The sequence below is a fragment of the Poecilia reticulata genome, linkage group LG5 (assembly GCF_000633615.1).
Source record: "Poecilia reticulata strain Guanapo linkage group LG5, Guppy_female_1.0+MT, whole genome shotgun sequence".
Taxonomy (NCBI): domain Eukaryota; kingdom Metazoa; phylum Chordata; class Actinopteri; order Cyprinodontiformes; family Poeciliidae; genus Poecilia; species Poecilia reticulata.
Genome location: NC_024335.1, coordinates 13951803 through 13977919, shown reverse-complemented (window position 1 = coordinate 13977919; position 26117 = coordinate 13951803). Strand labels below are relative to the sequence as shown.

The following is a 26117-nucleotide window of genomic DNA, read 5'->3' as shown; positions in this document are numbered from 1 at the left end:
GTTTGTTTACTGTCCAGATGTTTGCTCTGATTATTTCCTCTGAGACTGGCAAAGCTGGTTCAGTGTGAGACTCTCTGGCTCAGACGCTACAAGGGAAATGATGTCAGATGACGAGTTTGAAGCATTTGACAACGGTTACATTTTATGCTTAAGATTACAAACTGTTTTAGAGGATAACTCTAAGGGTTGGTGAGTCACCTGGCCTTTAGAAGGAGGCACTCTGATCATTTGAGAACAAACATGAATGTTGAGGAGGAAAACTAACACTGGCACGTCTCCCGAAATGTCAAATTAACTTCTCAGTCATTAAATTATTATTATTTTAAAAATAAAGTTCTCCATATAATCTACCACGATGGACATATTGGGAGTACATTGATGATTGTGTAAGCCTTCAGGGAATGATCCACTGGTTGAAGTGAAGTGTCAAACAGATTCCCAACAGCTGGTTTTTGTATTTACTCTTATACAAAACCCCTAGATTTAATTATTATTTTTTTGTTTAGCTGTGATTTATTTTGTTTAAGGTTATATACGGTGTTTACATTTGTCTCACACACTGACTTCATGATTTTACTGAATTCAGCCACCATATTGATGTTAAATAAGTATTTCTAAAGTGTCTTTTGTCCTTCCCTGTTTTTGACTCATCCCCGATGCCAGATGGTGAAAATCCCTAGATTATAGAATCATCTGCAGAGTTACATTTTATTTTAGAATTTTAGATTCTTGAAGGTTTTTTTTCAACAGAACATAATGTTGCAGGTGGAATATTAAACGACTAAACCTCTGTAACAAGTGTTTTTAATGGAGACGCTAATGTAGTCACGACACATTGAACACAATAGTTCCTCAAATTGTTAATTTAAAAAATATATATATTTGGTTTTGGTTAGAATCCGGCTTTTGGAAAGGTTTTGACTCATTTTCAAGTGGCACATTACATGAGCTCCCTTTAAAAACAAGGGAGCTCTGGAATARCATGTAGCTGCTGTGACTAGGATGGGGCTTGAAATTCCCAGTTCTCCCAGTGCACCCAGTGTAGGGCTCGGTCAGCAGTGCGCGCCACCGCGAACAGAGGGCTCCACCGCTGTTCACCGTGAACGCGCCTCTCCATGCGGGTTCAATAAAGGGAGCAAAAGCGGTGAAAAGAAAAAGATGCTGCTGAAGAGAAATGACGGCCGGGCTGGACGGGAAAGCTGAGACTGGTTTGATCCCCCTATCCGAACCCGGTCTCTGGGTCCACTTGGTCCGGTTCTCCGCACATCGCCTCCAGGTCTTTGTCAGCCGGTTCGCACACGGACAGCAGAGCGCTTTTGTGATTTTTTCCTTTTTCTGAATGAAGACGCTCATCAGATGAAGGCGGTGTTAGCTTCAACCCAGCAGAGAAGCGGCAGTATTAACATTTGAGGAATCCCGTGAAGTTTGTGTTGCTGGGATTTATGCTTTGCATGGACTGAGCCACCTTTTGTTCGGAGAAAAGAGGCGTTTGATGCAGCGGTTCGGTCACACTGAGGCAGAATAACTGAGCAGGTCCTTGATYACAGCACATCTCCCGTTAATTATCATTTTTGCTTTACATACCCGAGTGAAAAGGGGCGTGTGAACATTCCCCAGCCTAGATATTTAAATTATTACAGATCATTTATTTATTTATCTGTTCATTGACTCTGCGCCCTGCGCCTGGTGTCCACCTTCTTCTGTCAGTCCCGGACTGSGCTCGACTGTCCCGGTTCTGCCCTTTGTGTTCCGGGGTTGACAGGATCACCATGCCGGAGTGCGTGTCGGTGTCGGAGTTCGTGCAGGAGGTTCAGGAGGACTGGAGCTCTCCCACCACCTCCTCCTTCACCTCCAAGATGATCAACTGCAGGAACACCATCTACCTGCTGGAGGAGGTGAGTGCTGAGAGGGAGTGGAGGGGAGAGGGTGGGATGTGGTCGTGTTTCTACTGAAACCAACATTTAAAGCTTATCCACAATAGTCATCCTCCCCAAAGACAAAGAAAGATGTCTTTGACCCCCTCCACCAATTGGTCGCCCTTAGGTTTTTGTGTAAGGTTAAGTTGTCATCATTTGCATCTTCTAAATTATTTTGTAATGCTGAAACTACAAATCCCTTTGCATTTATTTTCCCTCCTAATTTCTATGCTTGACTCAAAGAAAGTAAAATAAAAATAAAAAATCTGCATTTGTGTTATTCTTATTGCTGCATGGACTGTGGTGACATCATGTAATAACTCAGCAAGGCTCTTATCACAGTGATCAGGACTCAGTCAGTGTTCCCATCTGTATGCAGGTTCTGGGATGCTGATAAACATCTGTAAGCTATAGTCAAGTTCAGATTATTTCAATTTATCTACATTGCAGTAATATACTAAAATGCCTCATCTCATAGCACTTTGCAACACAATTGTAAATGAAATCTCAATCGCTCCATGTTCAATTCAGATCACTCCAACTCATTTCTATACTACCGTGTCTGAAATGAAAATATTTAATTACATATGGTCTATTGAGTCTAATTTTAATAGAGTAGAGTCATAGAGTCGTTCTCTGTGTTAGCAGCCATCTGGTGCAACAGGGAGTTGAGAGGACAGGAAGAATACACAGACTCTGGACCAGAAGTACTTTAAACAGTAAAACAAAACCAAGGTACACAATTAATGGCAGCAAAAGCTCTGTCAGTGGCTCTGTACTCAAAGGAGACACAGAAGAACCTCAGTAAACTGTAAATAGGATAGAAAACATAGATAATGCTTGGCTATTGTCTGCAAATCTCTTTAGTCGTGTTTAGGAAAGAGAAAATCTAAAGACAGAAGCACTGGACCAAATACTTTCTATGACTTCTAGTAAATTCTTTCTATGAAAGCATTTGGTCCAGTGTAGTACACAAAGTTATTGTCAGTAACTCTTTCCAAGAAAGAGACACAGCTGATCACTGAAACACTGGACCAGAGGTACTTTTTTCAAGAAAGGAAGCAGAGAGAATATTATTAAAGAAAGAAACAAAACCAAACACAAAATGACTGGGCAATGTGTATTTTCTACAAGAATGAAAGCGAAGAAGAGTACAACAAGTTAATATCTGTCAACAGCTCCATCCAGGAAAGCTAAAGTTTTCACAGGAATGAAAACCAAAGACAATACACAAAGATCATTTCAACAATAGATCTGTGTCGATGGCTCCTGAGAAGAGACACAGCTTAACAAAGAATCACTTTCTGTGGGAAATAAAACTAAAAGACAGAACATAAAGTCAATATAGACAATAATAAAAGCWGAGAGARAAAATATCAATGYAAGGAAAAGTGGCCAGTATATTCCCCAGCAGCCTAAGCCTATAGCAAATTATCAAACAGAATAATGTTGTGAAATGTTCTCTGATATTCTACCAGCTGATTTGCATTCATTCAGCAWAGTGAGAGATGAATTTTACAATAAGCACACAAGCTTATTCTTTTACTTGAAAAATAACTGGGGAGGTTTGTTGCAAAATGGTTGACCGTAAAATTTATKAACTGTTTTTCACCTTTTAGTTTAAGTTGGCTGATATCTGGTCWAACAAKAACTAAAATTGTAACTTTTGGTGATTTATTTTTTATCTCATGAGCTTTTTTCACACTGCAATCTGCAGGAAAGGCTTTACTGAGTTAAAATGTAATCAGCCGATATAGAATTTGATGTGTGTCTGTTTGACCTGATGGAGCTGATCAGTGAGGTGAGACTGAGCCTTTCAGGGAGCAAAGGTTTACCAAACTGAGCTGCTCAACACTGTGGTAGAACTTCTTCACATGTGAGCTGTGCATCACTTACTCTGTTGAGTGAGGCTGTGAATTGATTAAAGCAGTAGAGAAGTGACAAAATGTCATATTTACCCAAACTGTATAATTACTTTTACAAAACAATCAATCAACTCTTGTTTAATTTTACAATAATCTTGTTATTTCATGTTCTTCAAAGTCAGAAGTAAATTCCAACATTAACTTAGGTTTCATCCTTCAAGACTTTATACTCTATAGAACATAATGTTTGCACTGATAAAGTACGTTGTTTAATCAATTTGCCTTTAAGTGAAGCCATGTGTGGCTTTTTTGTGAGCACCCTCTTTATGTGCCACAAGTAACATTTTCAAAAGCTCACATGACTTTTGGTCAAAATCATAAATTCAGTTTGTATTGCCAAAGATTTGGGTGCATGAATCAGATCATTTCTGGTCTTCAGTGTTTAATGTATGTCAAATAAAGGGATGATGATGTCATATGAATGGATGTGTGAATATCCATTCATGTTTTAGTTTTATGTGATCTTTTCATCTACATGTGTAAAAAAAAAAAATCACCACCACTTTCTTTCCAAAAGTTGATTTCGACAAAAATGATATCTTTTGACACAAAATGACTTAGGCCAATACTTTAGGAAGGCGACAACATATAGTCACCTCCAAAATATCAAAAATGGGCTTTAAATAATATTTTGCAAAAACAGACAGGGGAATTTCACTTGCGATTTTTAAAACTTTAGTATTTTTTTTGAGGTTGTCAGACAGAAATCAATTTAAAGAAAAAAAAACTGTCACTGAAAATTACCAAGATTTTTCTAAAGTCCTAAAAAATGTCTGTTTCAATCAATCAATCAATCAATCAATCAATCAATCAATTGAATTTGTACAGCACATTTCAGGARCAAGGCAGTTCAAAGTATTTTACGTCATAAAAACACAAAATTACAAAGTTAACAGTTAACAATCGAACACATATTACATAATATTACATCTTGATGAGTGCCATCACCAAAATCATACACATGAAATATGTTGGTCAATGTTTTATGGTTCAAATCAACTCTTAACAAGTTTTTAGTTTTGAATTAAAGAAACTCAGTTTTTAATTGATATATACTACAAATGCTGAAATATCTGATCAATAAAAGTTATTTTATGGTGTACGACAGTCTTGTCTGTCTAAAACGATCATACATTTTGGACGTCTCAAACATCTTAGGCATATTAGACATCTGATGGGCAAAGACATCCATTACATCTCCAAAGAAAAGAGAGAAATCTGATAGAAGTAATGAATTTAATTCAACTAAAAGCAGCACCAGATTTTTTTTTGTCTGAGAATATTTTTGGCAGCCGAACAGAATTCCTTCGTCTTTCAGTTCATTTTCTGCCAGTTAGCAAATTAAATACTGTGAACAATTTGTGTAACTGGCCCACTGCTGTGTGGGGTCTGTGTATTTGGATGAGGATGCGCTTTAAAGCAGCATGCAGCAGAACCCCCGCTTTCCATCCCTCCACAATGGAGTTATTGACCTGGAGAATGGCCTGAAAACACGCTCAATCTGAACCCTCCCCTCGGCCCCCATCATGTACCCCCAGCAGGGCCGACATATGTTACCAAGGCAACAGATTACTGGGCATCATCATTCTTTGTTATTGTTTTTTTTATGGTTATGAAAAGAAGCCAGAGAGATTAATGTTAATGAAGATGTTAGTTAATCTGCAAGCTGGTGTGGGATAAAGGCAGACTGGAGAGGTGTAAACTACAGCTTTTAACGGGATATTTATATGCATAAAATCTTGTTTTCCTTTTGTCGCAAGGYAGCACATCTGTTGAAGTATTTAGTTCTGCCAAATTTTGCATGAAAATCAAGGCTTTTTTTGATAAAGTAATCTCTTTAAAGGGGGATTCTAAGCAATGGGTCCTTAAATCAATATGATCAGATCAAACTTCATTTTCACTTTAAGCATCCATTTTCTTACACCCTTGTCCCTTAGTGGTTTCAGGAGGGTTGCTGGTGCCTATCTCCAGCTAACGTACCGGGCGAGAGGCGGGGTTCACCCTGGACAGGTCGCCAGTCTGTTGCAGGGCAACACAGAGACACACAGGACAAACAACCATGCACACACACACACACACCTAGGGGCAATTTGGAGAGGCCAATTAACCTGACAGTCATGTTTTTGGACTGTGGGAGGAAACCGGAGTACCCGGAGAAAACCCATGCATGCACAGGGAGAACATGCAAACTCCATGCAGAAAGACCAGGGCCGGGAATCGAACCCAGAACCTTCTTGCTACAAGGCAACAGCTCTACCAACTGCGCCACTGTGCAGCCTTTAAGCTTTAAGCAAGGCGCCCAAATCAAATGCAGATTTTCAGGATACAAGGACTTTTATTTTTTTCAGAAAAATGAATTTGCATGAAGGTAAAACTTAAATTCAAACAGTCAACATTGAAAGTTACAAAACACTAGATTGTAACTGTTCTGGTCATCATCTACTGTATTCACTTACTAAAGTTTATATTTGGACTTACACTGTTTATTTTCAGTCTAAATCTTGAGTCTAGTGCAGAACTATTTTCATATTCTTTTCAGAACTTTGTAAATCATTACAATTATGCCAAAGTAGCCAAAACAACTGGCTCTGGAGTTGTATTGTACTTATGTATACCTCTTTGAACCTTTTGATTTTTTTCATGTCACAACAATAAACTTTTAGAAATTTTGAGGGAATAATATGTGGTGGAAAAACACATCAACTTTTCCTATCTGGATACTGGATTTTTTGTCCTCCTTTTTGCAAATTAAGTCACRTTCAATCAGAACTAATAGAGAGAATCTATGAACTTTTCCAGTTTTAGTCTGTATTTATATTAAGCTAGTCTAATGAAATGCATTTGATCTAAGCCATTCCATTGAATGGCTTCATTGTCCTGCCAGAAGGTAAACTCTCCCATTTGTCATCCTCTAACAAACGTTCACCTTGCACTACACTGTATTGCTGTATTTACCTAAATCTATTTTCTTTTTAATTATTACCAATATTTYGGTCACTCCAGAAGGAATAATTCYCACAGCATGATGCTGTTACCACCATGATTGACGTTAGAAATGTTGGTGTCTTAAATGTAGACCATAATAATTCAGGTTTGGTCTCATCACTGACTCACCTTCTACATTTCTTTTGGGAAACTACAAAAAAGAAAAAATGTTCTGGCCTTCTGTAAACAGGCTTTCATTTTGCTTCAATTCGATTATGGCCAACGCTGTGGCCATAATCGAATTGATAACTGTTAATAGTCATCCTGTCAATATTTTCTTCCACCAGAGCTGTTCATTTTTGCAGCTCCATTAGTTTACAGTGAGCCTCTTGAATCCAGTTTACAAACATGTATTTTTTTTGTGCTTGCAGTTGTGACATTTCTTTTTCCGTCTTCAAACCTGGCATACTTAACGTTTTAACAACTGACAGTTCTTTTGTCACCAGTCCTTTTGCCCTCCTCCTGACAGTGCTGCTTATTTCTAAAAACGCACCCTGCACAATGCGAAAGTAAGAGCTAGGAAGAAAATAAGAGAAAACACAGCCAAAGACTTTCACAGAACCTTCAGAAGTATTTGACAATTGAAAGTAAAAGATAAAGAAATGAGAAATGTTTTAAACTGGCGTGTCTRGTACAGAAAGATACAAAATAGGCTATAGAAGTAAGCAAAAATAGTTTTGTTTGCTAAATAGATTAAACAATAATTTATGGTTGTTATCAAATGTCACTTGAAATGTTTGTCTTTTCAATAGTTTGTAAAAGCCTGAAGCAGAATTACCAATCATTTTCGATAATTGCTTGTGATACAACACAAATTTTGCAGGACATGATTAAATAAAACAAAGCCTCAGTTTAAAACAGCCACATCCAAACTGAGCTGCTGCTTCATGCAGGGAATTTTGACCAATCAAATGATGGTTTACAGTCATAAGAAAGCAGGTGTCTATTGTCCAGCAACAAAGCCTGCTGCCCCCATGCACTTGCAGACCCAGTCATGCAGAAAGCTACTACACCCACTTATCATTCATGCKTGTGCTTGTCCAGGTTCTGGACAGCGACCGGATGGTGTTGCAGAAGATGAAGAAAGCTGCAAAGGCCAAGTATGCTTCAGGGCAAGGTACACAAATCCACATGCAGACAAACACAGATTACATTTAGATTATTCCCCAAACTAACTCAATTTCTTTYTTTTTTGTTAGATCATGTATCTCACCTGGAGCAGTACATCAACTCGATGGAGAAGCTCGCAGTAAACTGTCACTCAAATGGAGAGACGGAGGTCGGCTCGGCCTTCTGCCGCCTGGCAGACTTTTCCAAAGAACTTCTGTCTCCAATGAAAAATCTGGTAAGTGAGAATATCAGATAAATAACTAGGAGGTCAGGAGCCACATCAACYATTCCTTGGCTAAAAATGTTTTTATTCCCTTGACTGCAATCTTCAACTTCATTATGATCAGAATGAGAAAGTATTTTATTGCCAAGCATGTGAGGACACGCTGGAAACTCGTTTTGATCACTGAAGTTTCAGGAGTTACACAAATCCCATTGAGCAAATATGGACACAAATTACAAGCAACAATTAAAACCACAAAAGAAAATACAGTGCACTATAAAAGTCTGATCTATAGGATATTTTAAATATGTAATAGTTGTCACTTTTGGAAATTGGTTAAATTATATATAATTTAATAAATATGTAATTAATGTTTGGCAATGTTGTTATTTACAAGGTGGTATATACAGAGAGGTTGAACAACAGAGAATAGTACAGTACAACAAGTGCCTGAACTGAACAATAAGACTGAGAAACAACATCCAAGTTGAGATTGTATTTTACTTGTTAGGTCTTGCATGTTGTTTAAAAGTCTGTGAGATAGATGGATTGTGTGAAAGAAGCTGTTTTTATTCTGTGCTGCTTTGGTTTGYATCACTCTGAGGCGCTAGCCTGAAGGCAGCAGTTTACACAGTCAGAATATGACTTTGAGGAGCCAGAGGGAGTTTATTTATTTTTTTGCTTTTGCTTTCTTTTTTGTCTGTAAAAAACACAAATCCTGGATGGGGGTCTGTGAGGCATGAATAAATCTCTTACTGTTGCAGCAGTCTTATGTCAGGGTTAGTGAATTATAAAAGTTCACTAAACAGACTCTGACAGCTGATTAGAACTGCATCAGGATCTTCAGAGCCAATGAAAATCTCCTCGGCTCCCTTTTCACAAATGGGTTTATTTGTGATATTCATTTCAGCTCTGGTATGATGTGGTTCTCTGAAACTTAAGATGTTACAGCTTAAAAACATGCAGCTTTTATGATCTATAATTCTTGACCAAACTTCAAATGTCAGAGTAAAATGTTCAATCTTTTCTCCACTGGAATCCAACATATATGATATGAAATCACAATTAGTTACTGTGAACCCAGATGATCAATAGTTATGAATGATAACCTCTAAAAATACACATAAAAATTGAGAAAAAKACTATTTGCTTAATTCAGCATCTGCATGAATGGTTCTATGTTTTAAGGACACGAGCCCATTACACTTATGATTGGAACAAGAGTTTTTGTAAAAGGTAGCATTTGCAAACTGCTGATCAGAGCAAAATGTGCTTATTTTGCTGTGTGAGCTATTATGAAATGTTATGCAGGGTCCTAATGTCTCTTCAAGAGTTACAATGCAACCCTAAAAAATGCCAAACGCTCTAGAGAAGACWAATAGCATCATACTCAGCTCCCCAAAGCCATCTGCAAGACGAAAGTCTAAATGCAGGGTGGAAAAGTACCYTATTTAATTTATGTACATATATTACATATATTGCATACCTGCCTGATGACATCTTTTTCATTTATTGCGTCAGTAGTAATTAATTGCACGATAGCATTGCCAATGCATCAACCTACATTTGCTTTTTCCAGTGTAGATACTGTATATGATTATAGATYCTGAGGTTTAAGCTAAAATACTGTATATGTGTATACACTTATAGTATTAAGTGAGTTATTTAATATCAGAATTAGAAGTGGTTAGTCATTTTCTGCAGTTCTGATTAAATAAACATTTAAAAAAGGTTAAAAAAGGTTCCAATATTGATCTCCCCTAAACAACTGAACACATTTCATTATCATTAGGCAAATGTCTGAATGCTCAACTCCCAATTAACATCTGGGCAGCACATGGTTAGCTTGTGTTTTCTACATCTGAGGATGTATTTTTCTGTTAAACTACATAAGAAAACTTTAGTGCAGAAAAACATCAGCTGAAGTCTTGTATTTAACAGACCACCAGCATGTTTMTGTCTCAAAAGACTAAATATCTGCTCAGATATAAGTCCTTCACTCCAAACTGAAACATTTTTCCTCTATTGCGCCTGGCTTGCCTGAAATGCCTGGCTGGTTGTTCTTTCTGGCTTTTTCCTCCTTTGATTTCACAATGAAACTCATTTGCATAACATCCGGCAAGTGACAAGTGTGGCACACTTCAAACAGAAAAAATGCAGCTGCTTCCACCTTTTTCCCCCCACATCAGCTGACCAATCGGGGCAAAGCAAGTTTTTGCAAGAGAGAGGATGTTAAAGAGGGAAAAAACTAGGAAGCAACATAAAATTATGAAGAAAATCTATTTTTTTTAACATTACTGCATGTCAATATGATGTAGCTGTTTTAATTAGATTTTTTTTAAAAAACCACACATTTTCAAAACGTTGATTATAGAATCTGAAAACCCAATACGCCTTTTAGCAGCTTGTTAAGTGTTCATGTGCATGTGTTTATTTATTTATTTATTTGTGTGTGTGTTCAGCTGAAGAGCATGCTCCACAACATCAACTTCTTCCTGGACTCGTTGGTTAAAGGAGACCTGCGGGAGGTGAAGGGGGTGAGGACTTTAGATGTTCTCAAGTAAAGTGTATGTTATGAATAAATTAAGCCATGAGTCATCTGAAATGGTGAAATGAACAGAGATCATTTGTGTAGATCTGAAGTAAATTTTTCCTTCTCTGTCCCGCTGCAGGATCTGAAGAAACCATTTGAGAGAGCATGGCGGGATTATGAGAGCAGATTGTGAGCGACAATCCTTTTAAAGCAACTGAGAGAGTTTACATGCTCTTTTGCATCTCCTATTTTTAGGATACCCTTGTTACGTGTTTGTGCATGTAAAAAATAAATTACACCTCTGCATAATTCAGGAACACGGAAAGGCTCTTGTAAGCAGAAGTGAGCTGGTAAAACTGTCAGGAGTCGGATTAATAATTCAAAGCGTGCGTGTGTGTTCAGCAAGCAGGTGGAGAAGGAGAAAAGGGAGTTAGCGCGACAGTACGGGATGGTTCGGAGCGAGGTGAGCGGAGGAGAAATCGCTGAGGAGCTTGAGAAGGAGAGGCGCTCCTTCCAGCTGAGCATGTGTGAGGTCAGTGACCCCAGCTTTTTAAAACCAGTCTATTTGTGCTAACTCCCCTTGCTGCTCAGCACTTTACATTACCCCATTACATTTATGTCCAGTTAATAGACCAACTCTCTATTTCAGTATCTCATTAAGGTGAACGAGATAAAAACAAAGAGAGGAGTCGACCTGCTGCAGAACCTCATTAAGCACTACCACAGCCAAAACAAGTAGGTTCTGGCTCACACACACTCAGACAACATAAAACATTATGTAATACAGTGACAAAGATGGATTTACCCTAAATGTCTTTGTGTAGTTTCTTGCAGGAGTGTGTATCTACCACTCAGAGGCTGAAGCAGTACATGGAGGAGCTGAACGTAGTGCTGAACATGGTATGAATGTTGGCAGAAGCCTACAACGGCGAATTAGGGCTGTTAGATAGAAAATAGAGGCATAAATTTGAGTATGATCAAATTCAGAAACTTTGAGATTAATCTAAAACAGTTTCTAGAAAAAAAAACTAAAAGTTTTTTTTTTTAGTTTTTCCCATCACATTTCTGACTTTTAAGTCTCAGAAGTTTTCATGTTTATTTTCTAGAAAATTTCTGCAATTAATCCTAAGATTTACTCCTTTTCTTCTACAATGGCCGTACTATGCCATAGGAACCTGTAGCTTTGTGTTTTCATGTGTGTGTGCTCATTGTGTATGTTGTTCTTTTCCTTAATGAAAACTTCAAGCAAAAGTTTCGATTGTTTTCAACCAATTCTAAAACCATATTAGTGTTATTTTTCTTGTGTCGAAGCAATGTTAACCTTTTACCACCTGGATTGAAACATTGAATCTTTAAATTTATAGTTGTTTTGGGAAAAACTGTCAGAAATAAAAGTTTAGTTGTCACAAGAAAAAGTACATATTTAGTCCATTTGTATATTCAATGTTCAGGAAGATCTCAGTGGCGTCAGGCATTCCCAAAGTCTTCTGCCAGCAGATGATGCTTCCAGTTAAGAGTGGGTAAAAGATTTACAGAGAAGTTCAAATAACTATGCCAAATTCCTGCAAAGTTATTTAGCTCCACAAAAGTAATATGAGACAAAATGTGCTGATTCATAACATTGTTTTGTGTTGCAGTCAATGTGCAGGACTTCTCTGCAGCAATGCACCCCTATACAGTCTGGATTTAAAACTTTGCAGCTAAACCCTTTATGTTAAACTGCATGTCTTCGTTAACTTTTTACAATATGAGACTTGCTATCCTTGACCAAAAATTGTCACTTATTTTTTGTTGTTTAGTTTTTATTTATGTACTTATCTGTTTTTCGTGTTCGTAAACTTGTCTTCAGTTTGATATTTCATTTCATTTTCTGTCTCAGAAGGATATTTATATGGAGTATAATATTTATATGGTGTTGTTAGTGAAAATGATGAACTGTGACGTGGCGTTGGTGTGTACAGGTGAAGCAGCGTCAGGAGGAGGAGAAGAAGCAGCTGTGCACCATCAGGGATCAGCTGAGGCCAGTCGTCCACACAGAGCAGGTCTGAGACTCCAACCCYARCAATGACTCAGACTGAGCCACAGACCAACTGATTCAGAAATGGTTTGTTTGTGTCTGCAGGACTCTTTACCTAAGCAGGTGTACAGCATGCATCAACTTCTGGGAGATAAACAGTACGGAACAGAGAGAACAGGATTCCTCTACAAGAAGAGTGACGGGTAAAATAAAAACCACAAACGTTACAAGCTTGTTTATGTTTAATTCAGGAGTTATGTAAGAGGACATATTTAATTAAAAAACCAAAGGACCAAATTTATAATTTAGATACTTCTGTGCTTATCATAACATATGACAAGGTGATGGAAAATGGATTCTCAGCAAGTACAATATAAACAGAAATAATTTAACTTGTCCTCATCAACAGTGAATGGCTTTACATGATCTAGAGAGGTAATAATTCATTACATCCTTAGGTGCAATGAAATGCTATTTTTTGCATATTTTCATGTGGAAAATTCTTGATTTCTTTGAGTCTGAAAAGTTATATGTCTATAGCAATGTGCATGGTTTGGATTAGTGATGATATATTCTGGGCTATATGATGTTTTTGACACTGTTTCCGCTTTACAACTACTCATGAAATTGGCTAAATAACCTCAGATGGATAACAGTGATAAGTCATTTTCAAAACCTGAACTGGTCCTTTAATAATAACACAGACCACATCTGCATGAAATTCAGTCAGATGAGGTAACGTTAGTTTTTTGGTAAAATTAGGGAAATAAAAAATGTGTGTTGTTGTTTTCATCCTGCGCCAGATTCAGATCTGGCACAGGATTAAAACTGAAAAACTATTTACATAACCTATAATGTTTTGCAGAAATTGATTTGTGTCAAAAATTTTATATAACCTTGTTTTTTAGTGACAATGCATATCTACAAAACCTATGTTCACTCAAACCCTTAAACTCTTGAAAAACGGGAAGGAGTATGCCCGTGTTATTTGCTTTGCTAAAATATTGTGTTTGTGTTGCAGGCTGAGAAAAATGTGGCAGAAGAGGAAATGTTCAGTTCACAACTGTTACCTGACTATTGCACATGCTACAGTGAGTGTGGGTTACTGCAAGTTACTGCATCCTCTGACTTTTAATGTCTAAATTGTCATAATTAAGATTTCTTTGTTGATATTGTGACTTCACTTCTTAAAAAATAGATTGTTTTAATCAAGATTACTAGGCATTTCTGGATTTCAAGGTAATTATATTTCCACACTAGCAGAAAAGTCCTAATTCCTTTTAAGGAACGTATTTGGGAATCAAACAGATTAAAATACCCACATTGTTCGCAGAAAAGATATTCAACCAAAGCTACTCTTGTTAGTGTAGAACCTTTAATTATCTCACTCCAGTTAATGGTTACGTGTGTATTAATTATTGTTGATTTTTTGAACCACTAATAAAAATTGAAATATAATAAATAATTACCTCTGTTATATAACTTCTAATGTGGTGCCGTATCCCATCACTTTTAATGTTTTTGCTTTAGGTTTTTTTTTATTCAGCTGTAGAAAACATGCAGGGTTTAAGTATTTGCATCTTGTCAGCTCTTTTTTCTGTCTTTCAGCCAAATAAACCTCCGACCCGACTTAACCTGCTCACCTGTCAGGTGAAACCCAGCGTGGAGGACAAGAAATGCTTCGACCTTATCTCCCGTAAGACACGTCGAAAGGGCTCTTAGCATAAAGTGAAAACTGTTCTGCAGTCCAGACTCGAGTCCAAACAGAATTGTTTTGTGTTAAATCTGTTAATTCATTTCCAGTTGTTTAAATCTTGACTAGATTTAAGTGACAAATTTTATGTACATTTATTGTTAAATATTAGAAATATAGTTAGAAACGTAATGAATAAGCATATCTGTATGAATATTAAGTGAAATTGAATGAATATTAAAAGTACATGAATATTTACATTTAAATGACAGTAAAAACAATTTGGTGTATTTATTACATACTTGATTAAAATGTTTTTCAACTCTGTCCTTTAGATAATCGGACCTATCATTTCCTGGCTGAGGATGAAGCTGAGTGTGTTGCGTAAGTCTTTTTTTTAATTATTTGCAACAAAAAACTAGGATAAAACTTTATTTAAGCATTATTTTTTTTGTTTGAATCTTATCTGTTATTAATCTGGACATTTTTTGTCTAAAATCAACAATTGTTCATTATTTGAAATACTCAGCATGGCTGAAAGTGAGTCAATGAAGCAAAGCAAAACCTGGTATTTATTTGTATAAAAGATTTTATTTTCTACTGTCTGGGGTTTAATATGAGTGATGTATGCCTTAATCTTTAATTGAAAACATATTACAGGATGCAATGTTAATCTTGGGTGTTTTCTTTTGTATGTAGTACTCTAATGGCATAAATCTACATCAGAATGATCTGAATAGTTACAAAGTTTTGTCTGTAGAGGAGAACTGTGTATTTGTTTTTGTTGTGAATGTTTAGATGGATCTCGGTGCTCAGTAACAGTAAGCAGGAGGCTCTCAGCATGGCCCTGGACGGGGGCAGGCGGGGAGGCGGAGGGGGTGAAAACAGCGTGGAGGATCTGACCCGGGCCATCACTGATGACATCCGCAGAATGCCGGGAAACAACTACTGCTGTGACTGTGGCGCTCCAGGTAATCTCTGTCTGCCAATAAGCATGTCTTATTTGACTCTTTTTCATTTCATTTCAAGCGTAAAAGTCACATTTTTCCTCTCTGAAGATCCTGGATGGGTCTCAACAAATCTAGGCATCCTGACCTGTATCGAATGTTCAGGGATCCACAGGGAAATGGGCGTCCACGTGTCCAGGATCAAGTCTCTGAGCTTGGACAGCCTGGGAACCTCAGACCTATTAGTAAGGAACATCTCTATACTGCGTTGATCCTTTGTGGGTCTGTAGGTTATGTTTTTGGCCCAAGTTGACATACGTAACTCTGTGTTGAAATCAATATATGCTGACAAAGTCCAAAGAAGTTTAATGTATTCACATTTTGGGTTGGTTAACTGTCCATCAGTGAAACCAACCAATGACCCAGCCTTCTATCCAATAAGGCAGTTTGTGGTTGAACCTTGGGTAAACCCTACATCGTGCTTTTGATGTTTGCAACTGAAATGTATTATTTCCTGTTCGATGAGCATAAAATGATATAAACTGATGTTCTCTGTTGTTTATTTCAGCTGGCCCGAAATGTTGGAAACTCTGGCTTTAATGACATATTGGAGGCAAATCTGCTTAGTCCGTCACAGAAGCCCTCCCAGCACAGCCATATGTAAGTTTCACCCACTGTTGTCCATTATTGGAGAAAATACACATTTGAAACATTGTGTGCCTATGACAGGGGGGAGCGCAAAGATTTCATATTGTCAAAGTATCAGGATGTTCATTTTGTGAGGAGGTTCAGCAGTTCTTCTGCAGCGCTGCGACTGGGCCTGCAGGAGGCAACCAAGAGCTGTGACATCTACAGCCTGATCCAGCTGTATGCTCAGAGGGCGGAGCTAAGCCAGCCACTGCACACCCACATACAGGTAACCACACATTAACGATCTACATCAATCATGCTTACAGGTAAAAAACTAATACCAGTAGTACGTAGTATGTTGCCGGTGTGAACCAGGCTTTTTTCAGAGAATAGTTCTCCAGACTTTCATAATATCTTTCAAAATCTTTTTTGTACTTTTGCTTTGCCACTTCTTTTTGTCTTGTACACACACCTACACACAGATTAAGAAATTAACAAGTGTCAGCATCTATTTAGGTGAACCCAATCAGAGATAATAATGCAGCTTCCTCCACTTGTATTAATCCATGTAAAGATGTGTAAAAAAAAAAAAAACTCACTGAAATACTTGCAGTAGAAATAAAAGAAGAATTTTGAGAGAAGTTTAAAATTAAAACCTGTGAGAACATTAATTCAGTGAGAAAATTTCACAAGTTCTTCGCAAAAAAAAAAACAACAAAAAAGAATAAATAAATCTTTCCGCACGTTCTCACACGTTGGCACCAATGATGTTAAATCTTTGAGTGCTGATGGAACAGAACCTCCTGTTGGGATTTTTGACCATTCCTCTTGATATAAACACAATCTTCACCCAGAGTCTTGGTTCCTCTCTTAATGCACTCTTCTCTTCAGTTCTCCTCACCGGTTTATGATTTTGATGAAAGACATAATAACAACTCATTACCAGTTTTCTATCCAGATTTTTCAAAGAGTTAATAAAACGATGTATTCTATGAAGGTTCTTGTTATAAGGCCACAGCATCACAGTTGATTTTTGTGATTTTATTTGTTTTACTCATTTGTGATTGTAGATTTTTTTTCAGGTATTTCTCCCAAATAATCTGTAGGCATGTAGATTGCATCTAATTGTTGTTTTAGATAGCAAACAACAGCTATGTAATTAATAAAAATAAATTATATAGACATTAAAGGATGGGTGGAATTAAGGGGTAAGGGTTAGAATTGGAAGAAAAGTTGAAGAACTTTTGGAATTATTTTCAATTACTTCCATCCCTAATTCACAGTGTGAATGCCTTGTAGTATTCACACAATGCTACAAGGCACTGAATGAATGCTTTGTGTGTGAATTCTTTGTGGCATTCACACAATTAGTTGAATGGCATGATCTTTTGCCTCTTAGTTTTGAAGAACTAAGAGATTACATACCATAAATGTAAAAAAAAATGTCTAAAGTTCCTAGATACTCTTATTAGCTGAAAAGCCTGAAAAAAATAGCAATAGCTGGGGATTTTGCAACAAAAAAAAATCTTCTTGATGTTTCTGAAATTTTCCTAAAATGTCAATAAAAAGGTTTGGTATGTTTCCATACCAACAGGAGAAAGGGGAGACGGCTCTGCATTTAGCCGTCCTGTTTGCTGACAGGACGTCGCTGCACATCCTGGACTTTCTGGCCCAGAACTGGTCAGTCTGCTGTGATGATGCTGTGTAGTTGTTATGCCTCAGAGTGGTAAGGTTCACACCTGCATGTTTACTTGCATAGGTTTTCTCTTTTTTCCAGTTCCAATGTGGACGTACAAACCTCAGCAGGAAACACTGCGCTGCACTACAGCTGCCTGCATAACAAGAGTGACTGTGTGAAGCTGCTGCTGAGAGCCCGAGCCAACATACACATCAGTAATGCAAATACTCTCCCATAGTATTTTGCACATTGTTTCATTAAGACAATTTATTGGAAAAGTGTTTTCTTTATTAAATATGAATACATTATCAGAAACTAGGCATTCAATTTACAGATTGTTACTAGGAAAAGCTTTAAAATAATTTTGTTTTCTAAACCTCCTGTAAAATAAACGCATTCTTTTTCTAACAAAAAGAATCACCGTTACATAACAACATCATTTTTCTGTGTCGCAGAGAATGAGTTGGGAGAAACTGCTCTGGATGTGAGCCGCCGACTGAAGCACAGTGAATGTGAGGCGCTGGTGAGAAGCTCAATCTGATTCTGGATTACTTTATTTATTTTAATCAAAATATAAATTGTCTTGTATTCCTTGAACTTCTTGTAGATATTGTAAACCCTCACCGACTAAGAGTAAAACAATTTGAGACCAAAGTGATCAGAAATTTCAGTAATTGCAATCATGAATAAATAAAATTTAATTAAATCAGCCAAGATAATGAAAAATAAAAATATATATATTTTCATTTCATTTTGAGCGTTCTTCATTCTGACAAGATGGCTTCCTTTTCTCCTACTAAATGACTGAGCTTTGATTGCAGCTGCAGCAGGCCCAGTCCAACCAGTTTAACCATCACATCCATGTGGAGTATGAGTGGAGGCTTCGTCATGATGATCTGTACGACAGTGATGACGACTTTGATGACAGGGTAACAATGACAACGGCGTGTCTGCTTAACTCACCATTAGTTCTTATTTTGGTTTTTTTCTTCTGATTTTGCCATTAAAGAGTTGAAAATAGAGATTTAAATTACTTATAAATGACCAGATTATATTCTTAAAAAATCAATTTCCGAACTTTGCAGCTTGTGGATGATGGTAAAAACTGTTACTTTATTTTGGTTGCGTCCAATGACTTTATTTTCTCTCTTGTTTCAGAATGGTCCAGTAAAGAAGGAGCGCTCCTCATCTTCATCATCCTCAGTCTTCACCCCGTCGTTCTCCTTCTCTTCCCGTCCTTTCAGCTTCAGTCAGTCCTCCACTTCCACCTCCTCCTCCGTCTCCGTTGCCGCCCCGTCCGCCGGAGCGCCAGGAGCCGGCCTCCTCAGCGTGGGGAGGAGGCTGGCCATGGCCATGGACCTGCACAGCCGACCAACTGGCTCCGCCCCCAGCCCTCCACCTCCGCCTCCATCCTCCCCCGCTCCTCCACTGCCGCCCCGGGTCAAAGGTCAGCTTATTTGTTTTGAATTGTTTTGGTGATATCTTTGAAAACACAATAAATTGTTTTTGAGCTATACTTTTATTTCATTCCTAGCTGTTTGTGTTTCTTTTTAATATCAGATATTTGAAGATAAAAATATTGAAATACTTCTTCTATCTAATTACACTTGGAAACAGCTGGAGCTGTTACAGACTGATTTATGTCTATATTTCCCTTGCATTATTCCCATAATTACTCATCTGAAAAATATGACTGCTGTTTCTATTCCCTAATTAACTGAATATGCACTCTTCATGCTGAGCTTTCAGTGGAGGATGGCTTCGAAAATGACTTGCAGAAAAATGTTATTTCTGCTGTAACTCAAGGTTGCAGGTCTATTATTCTGAGATGACAATGCCTGTATTGTTGTCAAAAGTCATTTATTGTTGTGGTTAATTATCGTCCTATTATACAAAAACAAAAGACAGTCTTTCTGCTTATCAGATGTCGACACGAAGCGATTGCATCTGAGAAGTTCTGGCAACTAATTTCATCTCTGTGAAATTTCAGCATATAAAGCCAAAGCTTTTCTGGTTGAATCATGAGTATCTTTTTATTTTGTAGCCCCTTGTGTTCCCCCTCCTCCGCCTCCAGCTGGGGGTGATGGAGTGAGGGATGAAGAGGAGGAAGAGGCGGAGGTTTTCTTCCCCACGTCAGGAAACAGAAAGACAACACCTCCCCCTCCCATCGCTGCCCGGCACAAGAGGACCTGCTCTGAGTCTAATAAGCAGGGTAATATCTGAGAGGCACCCCGCAGTTAGTCTGTCAGAGTAACACTGTCATTAACTCTGTATGTCTGTGTGTTTGTGTGTGTGCACAGATCACGGGTTGCCAGCCAGTCCCAGGATTTACAGTGGTCCAGACTCCTCCTTCAAGAAGTGTGTGTGAGTATCTGAGATATAATTATACTGTATTTTAACACAAACTGGATGGGATTTTTATGTCTACTCACAAAACATTGGCTTTCAGGTGAAATTCATGGAAAATGTTAAAAATAAAAGCATGTTTTGATGACTTCTTAATGCTAAGTAATGTTTGGCAGCAAAAGCAAACTCCTGAAATTCAACCCCAAAGCTGAATAGCACATAATTAGTGGGTCAGGTGTCAAAAAACATAGTAATTTGATTTTAGTTCTATTTAAGTAGTAATTATACATAAAAATAATCATATATTTATCTGACACCATTGGGGAGCATCAAAGAGCTGTTCTGTATGAAGCATTATACTGCCCTCTATTGGTCACAAGGATAATAACCAGATAAATTCTCTCTCTCTGACTCCAGTCCATCTTCTCCTCTCAGCTCGGTGACTGAACGACCGGACAGAGGTACCTGTTCTGCTCAGAAACATCCACTGCACTCTTTATTCATGTCTGGTCTACCTGTCTTATGCAAATGTTGTCATTTTTAAAGGAATTCAATTTTAAACTAAAACTATTCTTCCACATTGAGATAGATGCTACAATATCTGCTCCAGCTCTCACTGACATTGTTTCTCTGATGCCTACAGCTGTTGTGTGATTCCTCCAGATTCAGACAGTTTTACACATGAAGGAAAAGCAACGCCAAAGTAATGTTGTCGCTGTGCTCCTCATGTCTCTTTGACCTAAAATACAATTTCAAAAATAATGCTACACTCCAGAAAGGAAGGATTGTGGTTAAATTAGAAAGTCTGTTATCTTCTTTACTTTTTGCTGTGACTTATAAATGCGAAAGTAGTCACATATCTGCCCTCGTCAACTGTTTACTTTCACAGTTTTTCTGTATTTGCCTGAAAGGTTTTTTATATTTTCATATTACCACAAGCGATGTTGTACATGCCCTGCAACAGACTGACGACCTGTCCAGGGTGACCCCGCCTCTCGCCCGGAACGTTAGCTGGAGATGGGCACCAGCAACCATCATCTAAACTTTAAAATTAGTGGCATAGAGATAAAAATCTGTTTTAAAGCTGGAAACATCAGCTTAGAGAATATCCCTCCAAAATAAACAGGGTTGTGCCTTTCTCCTTGAATCCTTGGCAAGGCTTATTTGAACATGTAAACACATGATGAGTCACTTAGAATTCCTCCTCTTTATTTCACAATGTAAGTATGTAAATACAATTTTTCCATTCTTTTTCTTTTGATGTTGAACTGAGCACCACATTGTGACAGCCACCTGCAAAAGAGCACCAGATGTTTTTTTTATTTTATCGTAAAATAAAAACACACCCTCTTTAAAACAACTAGACATTCTTAAATTAATTTCTCTTTGAGGTTTTCGACGGACAGAAAGTGAAAGTTGCTCCTCACATTTCCTGTACCCGGCCAGCAAAGCGCCTCCGAATGGATCTCCAATCAGCCAGCGCTCTCAGAGCTTTGAGAGCGACGGCAGAGGCCCCACCCCTCAGCCGCTTCCTCGCAGATCACTGGTGAGATCTGGTTGTTTGAAGGAACCGTTTTAAATTGTTACTACGTTCGAACCTCTGTTTAAGAGCCTGATTCATTTTGTTGCTGACTGTTTGTCTAATAAGAGTAACATTTTGTCAATCAGCCTCGTGGCGCAACCAGTCGCCGGGCTCAGGCTCTGTATGACTGCCAAGCAGACCACCATGATGAACTGAGTTTCTCCGAGGGTCAGGTGTTGGTGGTTCTTGGGCAGGAGGACAGCGATTGGTGGGTGAGTATCGGCATTCTTTATTTTTTTCTGATTGGCTGAAACTGATGTGAGAAATTGTCATGAATTCTCGTTACAATTAAATTTTTTTTTTTTTTGAAAGATGTATTCTTACTTGCAGTAAATGTCTTCATTCTGTGTGTTTTGTATAGCATGGTTATATAGAAGATGAACCAGACCAGAGAGGTTTGTTTCCAGCCTCCTTCGTCCAGCTGCTGTCCGATTGATGTAAACCCACTCCAGATCCTCAGGCCAGCACAGATACGGATCACATCACTACTTCTGGAAACCGAACTGGGCTCTCATAGGAAGCAGGCCAGAAGGCAAAACCTAACATTTACTGGATCAGGCCAGACTTTTGGATCAGATCTCTGGCATCCTGCAAGTTCTTGAGATCTTGGTCCAGCAAACCATAACAACCTCAGGTCTGGATTTACTATGAGCACATAATGGACGGCTCTGGACAGAAAACTTTATTTATGTGACTGAAGTCAGGGAGTGTTGCCAAGCTGAACAATCAGCTGTGACTCATGACTTATAGGACATTTATTTATTATTCTAACAAGCACACATTTGACAGAAAGTTAGACTAAGTGAGACTTAGATGAACTGCTTTCTTCATTTTTAAGTGACATTTAAATGAATGACTTTTGTTGCATTTTTGTGGCGATACCTGCAGGACACCAGCAAAAGCTGCCACAATTTAAGCTCCTTTCCAAGGAATCCTGGATACTGAATACCAAAGCTCTAAATTCAGTAGAAACCAATCACCAACACATAAGTAGAAACTCAGCTTCCTTTATTTACAGGTTTGGTAAAAGACTCAAGAGAAGAAGAAGGCTGAATGAGTCCCATTATACCAACACTTCACTGAGCAGAAACTGTGGCGAGCTGCTGCCACTTAACTCGGTGTTTAAGTGAAACAAAAATGTAATTATTTTTCTTTAGAGCACAAGGAAACTATTTTTCTCCATAGACACGTGATGAGTTGCGGAACCAAGATGTTGAAAGAAGCACCACTGGATGATGAGAGGATTGATTTTTCAATTAAAGTTATTTTTAATAAAAAAAAATTAATAGCTTACAAAGACCAAGCCTCGGTTGAAATGTACTGTAAAGGTTGCTGTGTTTTTATTTTATATATACATATATATAAAAAAGAAAAAATTGTTGGTGTTTAACAGCCCACACAAGTGAATGTTTCAATGTTTTATTTATTTTTAATGACTCTTCCTGTAGCTTGTTTAGACTTGTTTATAGTATAAAACAATCTTGGCATCTTTTCTCCATTCTCTTAGAAATATTTATTTTGTTATACCTATAAGAAACTATTGCCAGTTCAATGTCAAGTAAAAATTCAACCATAGAATGACTCAAGTGTAAAAAAAGAAGTAATTACTCAAATACATTTTTCTGTGTAGTTTGGCCTGCATAGATTAACTCAGAAAAGGCTTATCAACATGGTCTGCTCATACAAAATTTAACATCTAAAACATTTAAATATGCTTTAAACAGTGAGCTTTACAGTGTAACATTTAAACTAATTTCAAAAGGATCCTTGTTAAGATGTTAATGAACTATTTATGATCTGTACATTCATCACCCTCCACACTCACAGGCACTCCTGCTATTAAAATGTTGTACAACCCCCTGTACCAATAGGACAGCACCGACTCTCCTGTAACATTTACAAGGTTGGACCATACAGGCAGAAGGACCTTCGACCCTTTTCAGTAGGATTTAATATCCTGTTTGTTTTCTAGCAGTCCTCATTTTTGTTTAACATGTTAAAGTTTAAGAGTTAATGATCCCATATACTATAACATAGCATCCTGCTTCTTTGCAGCTCACAGAACCACAGTTCCTCGTCCAATTTGCTCATTTTATGCTTTTATTGGGCCAATCATCCTAGAGGTCACATTGACATTCAACTCATAGCGTTTACTTTTCCCCCATAAAAGTGAGTGTTGTTGTGCAAGGGCTTAATACCTGGATTTACCCAATCCATCTATGAGGTGCTTTTCCACGTATCATCTGCCTAGCAGATAAATCTTAGTCCAGCTGAAGTACATGATTTCAGTAAAAACTTAACATTTAGAGTAGATGTTTGCATGTTATGGTCAGACAGAAAAGCCTCTTTTCCTGCTATGCTTCCAAAACAACCAGTTGACACACAAATAGCATCTAATGCCAAGATGATACAATTTGCTCCTGCTTTCCAACAGTAAGCACTGGAAATGGTCTCATCTTCCTTTCTCAACTAATGATTTTGTAAAGAATGATTTATGGTATTTTGCCCACTTAATAAATGTACTCAAAACTCTTGGATTTTTCTCTTTATTTATGACTACTGCTATAAAATATGGTTTTATTTTCACATTAATACCAGTGGAACCAATAAGCACTGGACGCAGCGATCGGTCCTGAAATGCTTGATAAAATGTTGAGACATCTTACATAACAAGTGTGAATTAAAAATATATTTTATGATCTCTTTTTGATCATTAGAAAAAAGAACTGTTACACTTCGCTTTATTTGTACTTCTTCACCAGGAAGAAACTTTTAAAACTGGTTTGTTTACATTAGTTTACTAGTTTTAAGTTAAAGTCTTATTAAAGTTGAAGCTTAAATGTTCAACCATGAATGTAATTTACCAATAAAAATTGTCAGGTTCTTACAAGTTATATTAACTCGGCATGTAAGATTATTTTAGAAAAATAATATTTTGATAGACATTCAAATATAATGGTGTAAAACACACCATAAACACAGCAACAAAACTATCTAAAAGAACAAAACCGATTTTATTTTGGTTTCATTTGTTTTTATTTAAGTCAAAGTGATGGTGGGTACATGTTTTCTGTGGTTTTGGCTGAACATGGTGCTCAGTTTGGCATCTAGATCTTGCTGATCGTAAACTGGTATGTGACTGGAAACCCAACACTGACCATTTCAGTCCGAACAGAAAGCCTAATTAAAGCTGAACACACATAATCAGGTCCTTTGGATTAAATCCGTTCATCGTGTATGGACTTTTATGAAAGGAAAAAAAAGATAATTAGAAGATGCCCCTTTATTTAAATAAACTCCTCACTCCCAGAATGCAGTGAGGAGAAACGATTTGGACTCAAAGGCACAAAAAACACTAAGTATAATAGGGTGTATCTGTTTGCAACAACTTGACATAATGGCAGTAAAGATAGCATCCAGATGTTAAGTAATACTCAGGTCTGCTGCCCTGTCATTAAGTGTCTGAAAACTGCCAGAATAGCTCGTTTCCCACTTTATTGGCAGCAATTTCCTGCGACAAAGCAAAGTGTTAAAGTGAAGGGAAATATAAAAAAAAAAAAAAGGACAGCAGATGTTTCTTATTAAACTGAGAATTCAGGCAGTTTTTGGGACTGAATGAACCAAGCAATGAACAAACTGGTAAAAGTGACAGAGCAACAGCTTACAGATGAATATTCAGCATTACGATGATTTCTGAGTTTTCCATCTGCTTCGAACAAAATAATTAAAATAATGGCAGCAGATTTCTGGAGTTTTAAAGAGGATAATGACTAAAGACCACAAGCTGTCTCTTTGGGTAAACTTTCAACATTTTCAAGTTTGCTACAAAAGTCATGTTCTCAAAGAGAACAATGTTGTCTGAAGCAGATGGACCATCTCAGCATAAGTCTCAGGGCAGTTTCACACATTGGTGTATTGATTTAAATCTCAACATTCTCAATAAAGCAAATGTAAAAAATAAACATTTAAACATTCAAAACTCAATTACACTCAAGTTGAGCCTGCAAAGGATCAGTTTGCCTGTAATTATCAAATTTTACTTAATCTCATTAATAAAGAAAGAGTAAATTTACCATTTTATCTCCTAAAACATTAAAAACATATTGCTATATCACAGGAAGAGTGGAAAATGCAGGCAGATTTCCATTGCAGCTTTGAATTTAAAAGCCTTTTTTTTTTCTAACAAAGATTTATTTTAATGTGCACATGCAATCTAACTTCTAATCCTCAATCTCTGTTAGTTGGCCTTGGATCATAAGTCATTTTCAATAGGACTAAAAAACAGCAACAACAACAAACCTGTTGAATGCAGATACATCGGCACTGAGGGGACTCTAAACATAATTATAGTGTAAACCAAGACGCACACATTCAGTTGATTGTTCAAGACAATCAGCATCAGATTATTTTTTCGTACATTCACAGTGCAGGAGCCGTCATTGCCGCCTGCTGAAATGGTCGGTGCCTCTTTAGCGAGTCTTTTGGTTGAACCCCAAACTGTTAGCAATTTTCATGTCATCCATCGAGTCAAC

The 26117-nt window shown here is 37.5% G+C and overlaps 1 protein-coding gene across 2 annotated transcripts; it reads left to right on the top strand.

Moving 5' to 3' along the window:
* The first annotated feature begins 996 nt into the window (after positions 1-996).
* Positions 997-24119, top strand: unm_sa1614 (un-named sa1614). 2 transcript variants are annotated; one of them, XM_008409149.2, is made up of 28 exons: positions 997-1895; positions 7871-7943; positions 8026-8171; positions 10622-10696; positions 10832-10881; positions 11095-11224; positions 11342-11427; positions 11517-11592; positions 12654-12734; positions 12815-12912; positions 13731-13800; positions 14318-14405; positions 14738-14786; positions 15201-15373; positions 15461-15594; positions 15918-16009; positions 16079-16265; positions 17574-17659; positions 17739-17872; positions 18113-18180; positions 18479-18586; positions 18816-19104; positions 19702-19869; positions 19958-20021; positions 20421-20464; positions 21395-21549; positions 21672-21797; positions 21947-24119. In XM_008409149.2, the coding sequence occupies exons 1-28, from the start codon at positions 1770-1772 to the stop codon at positions 22019-22021; spliced, it is 3051 nt and encodes a 1016-aa protein (XP_008407371.1). In that variant the 5' UTR covers positions 997-1769; the 3' UTR covers positions 22022-24119. The 2 variants fall into 2 exon arrangements, with proteins under 2 accessions (XP_008407371.1, XP_008407372.1); XM_008409150.2 differs by having other exon boundaries at positions 998-1895; positions 17757-17872.
* Positions 24120-26117: the final 1998 nt, after the last annotated feature.

Coding starts and splice junctions, on each gene's coding strand:
- unm_sa1614 (XM_008409149.2), top strand. CDS start 1,770: ATGCCGGAGTGCGTGTCGGTGTCGGAGTTCGTGCAGGAGGTTCAGGAG. Junction 8,172..10,621: donor TGTCTCCAATGAAAAATCTG/GTAAGTGAGAAT, acceptor GTGTGTGTTCAG/CTGAAGAGCATGCTCCACAA. Junction 11,593..12,653: donor TGAACGTAGTGCTGAACATG/GTATGAATGTTG, acceptor TGGTGTGTACAG/GTGAAGCAGCGTCAGGAGGA.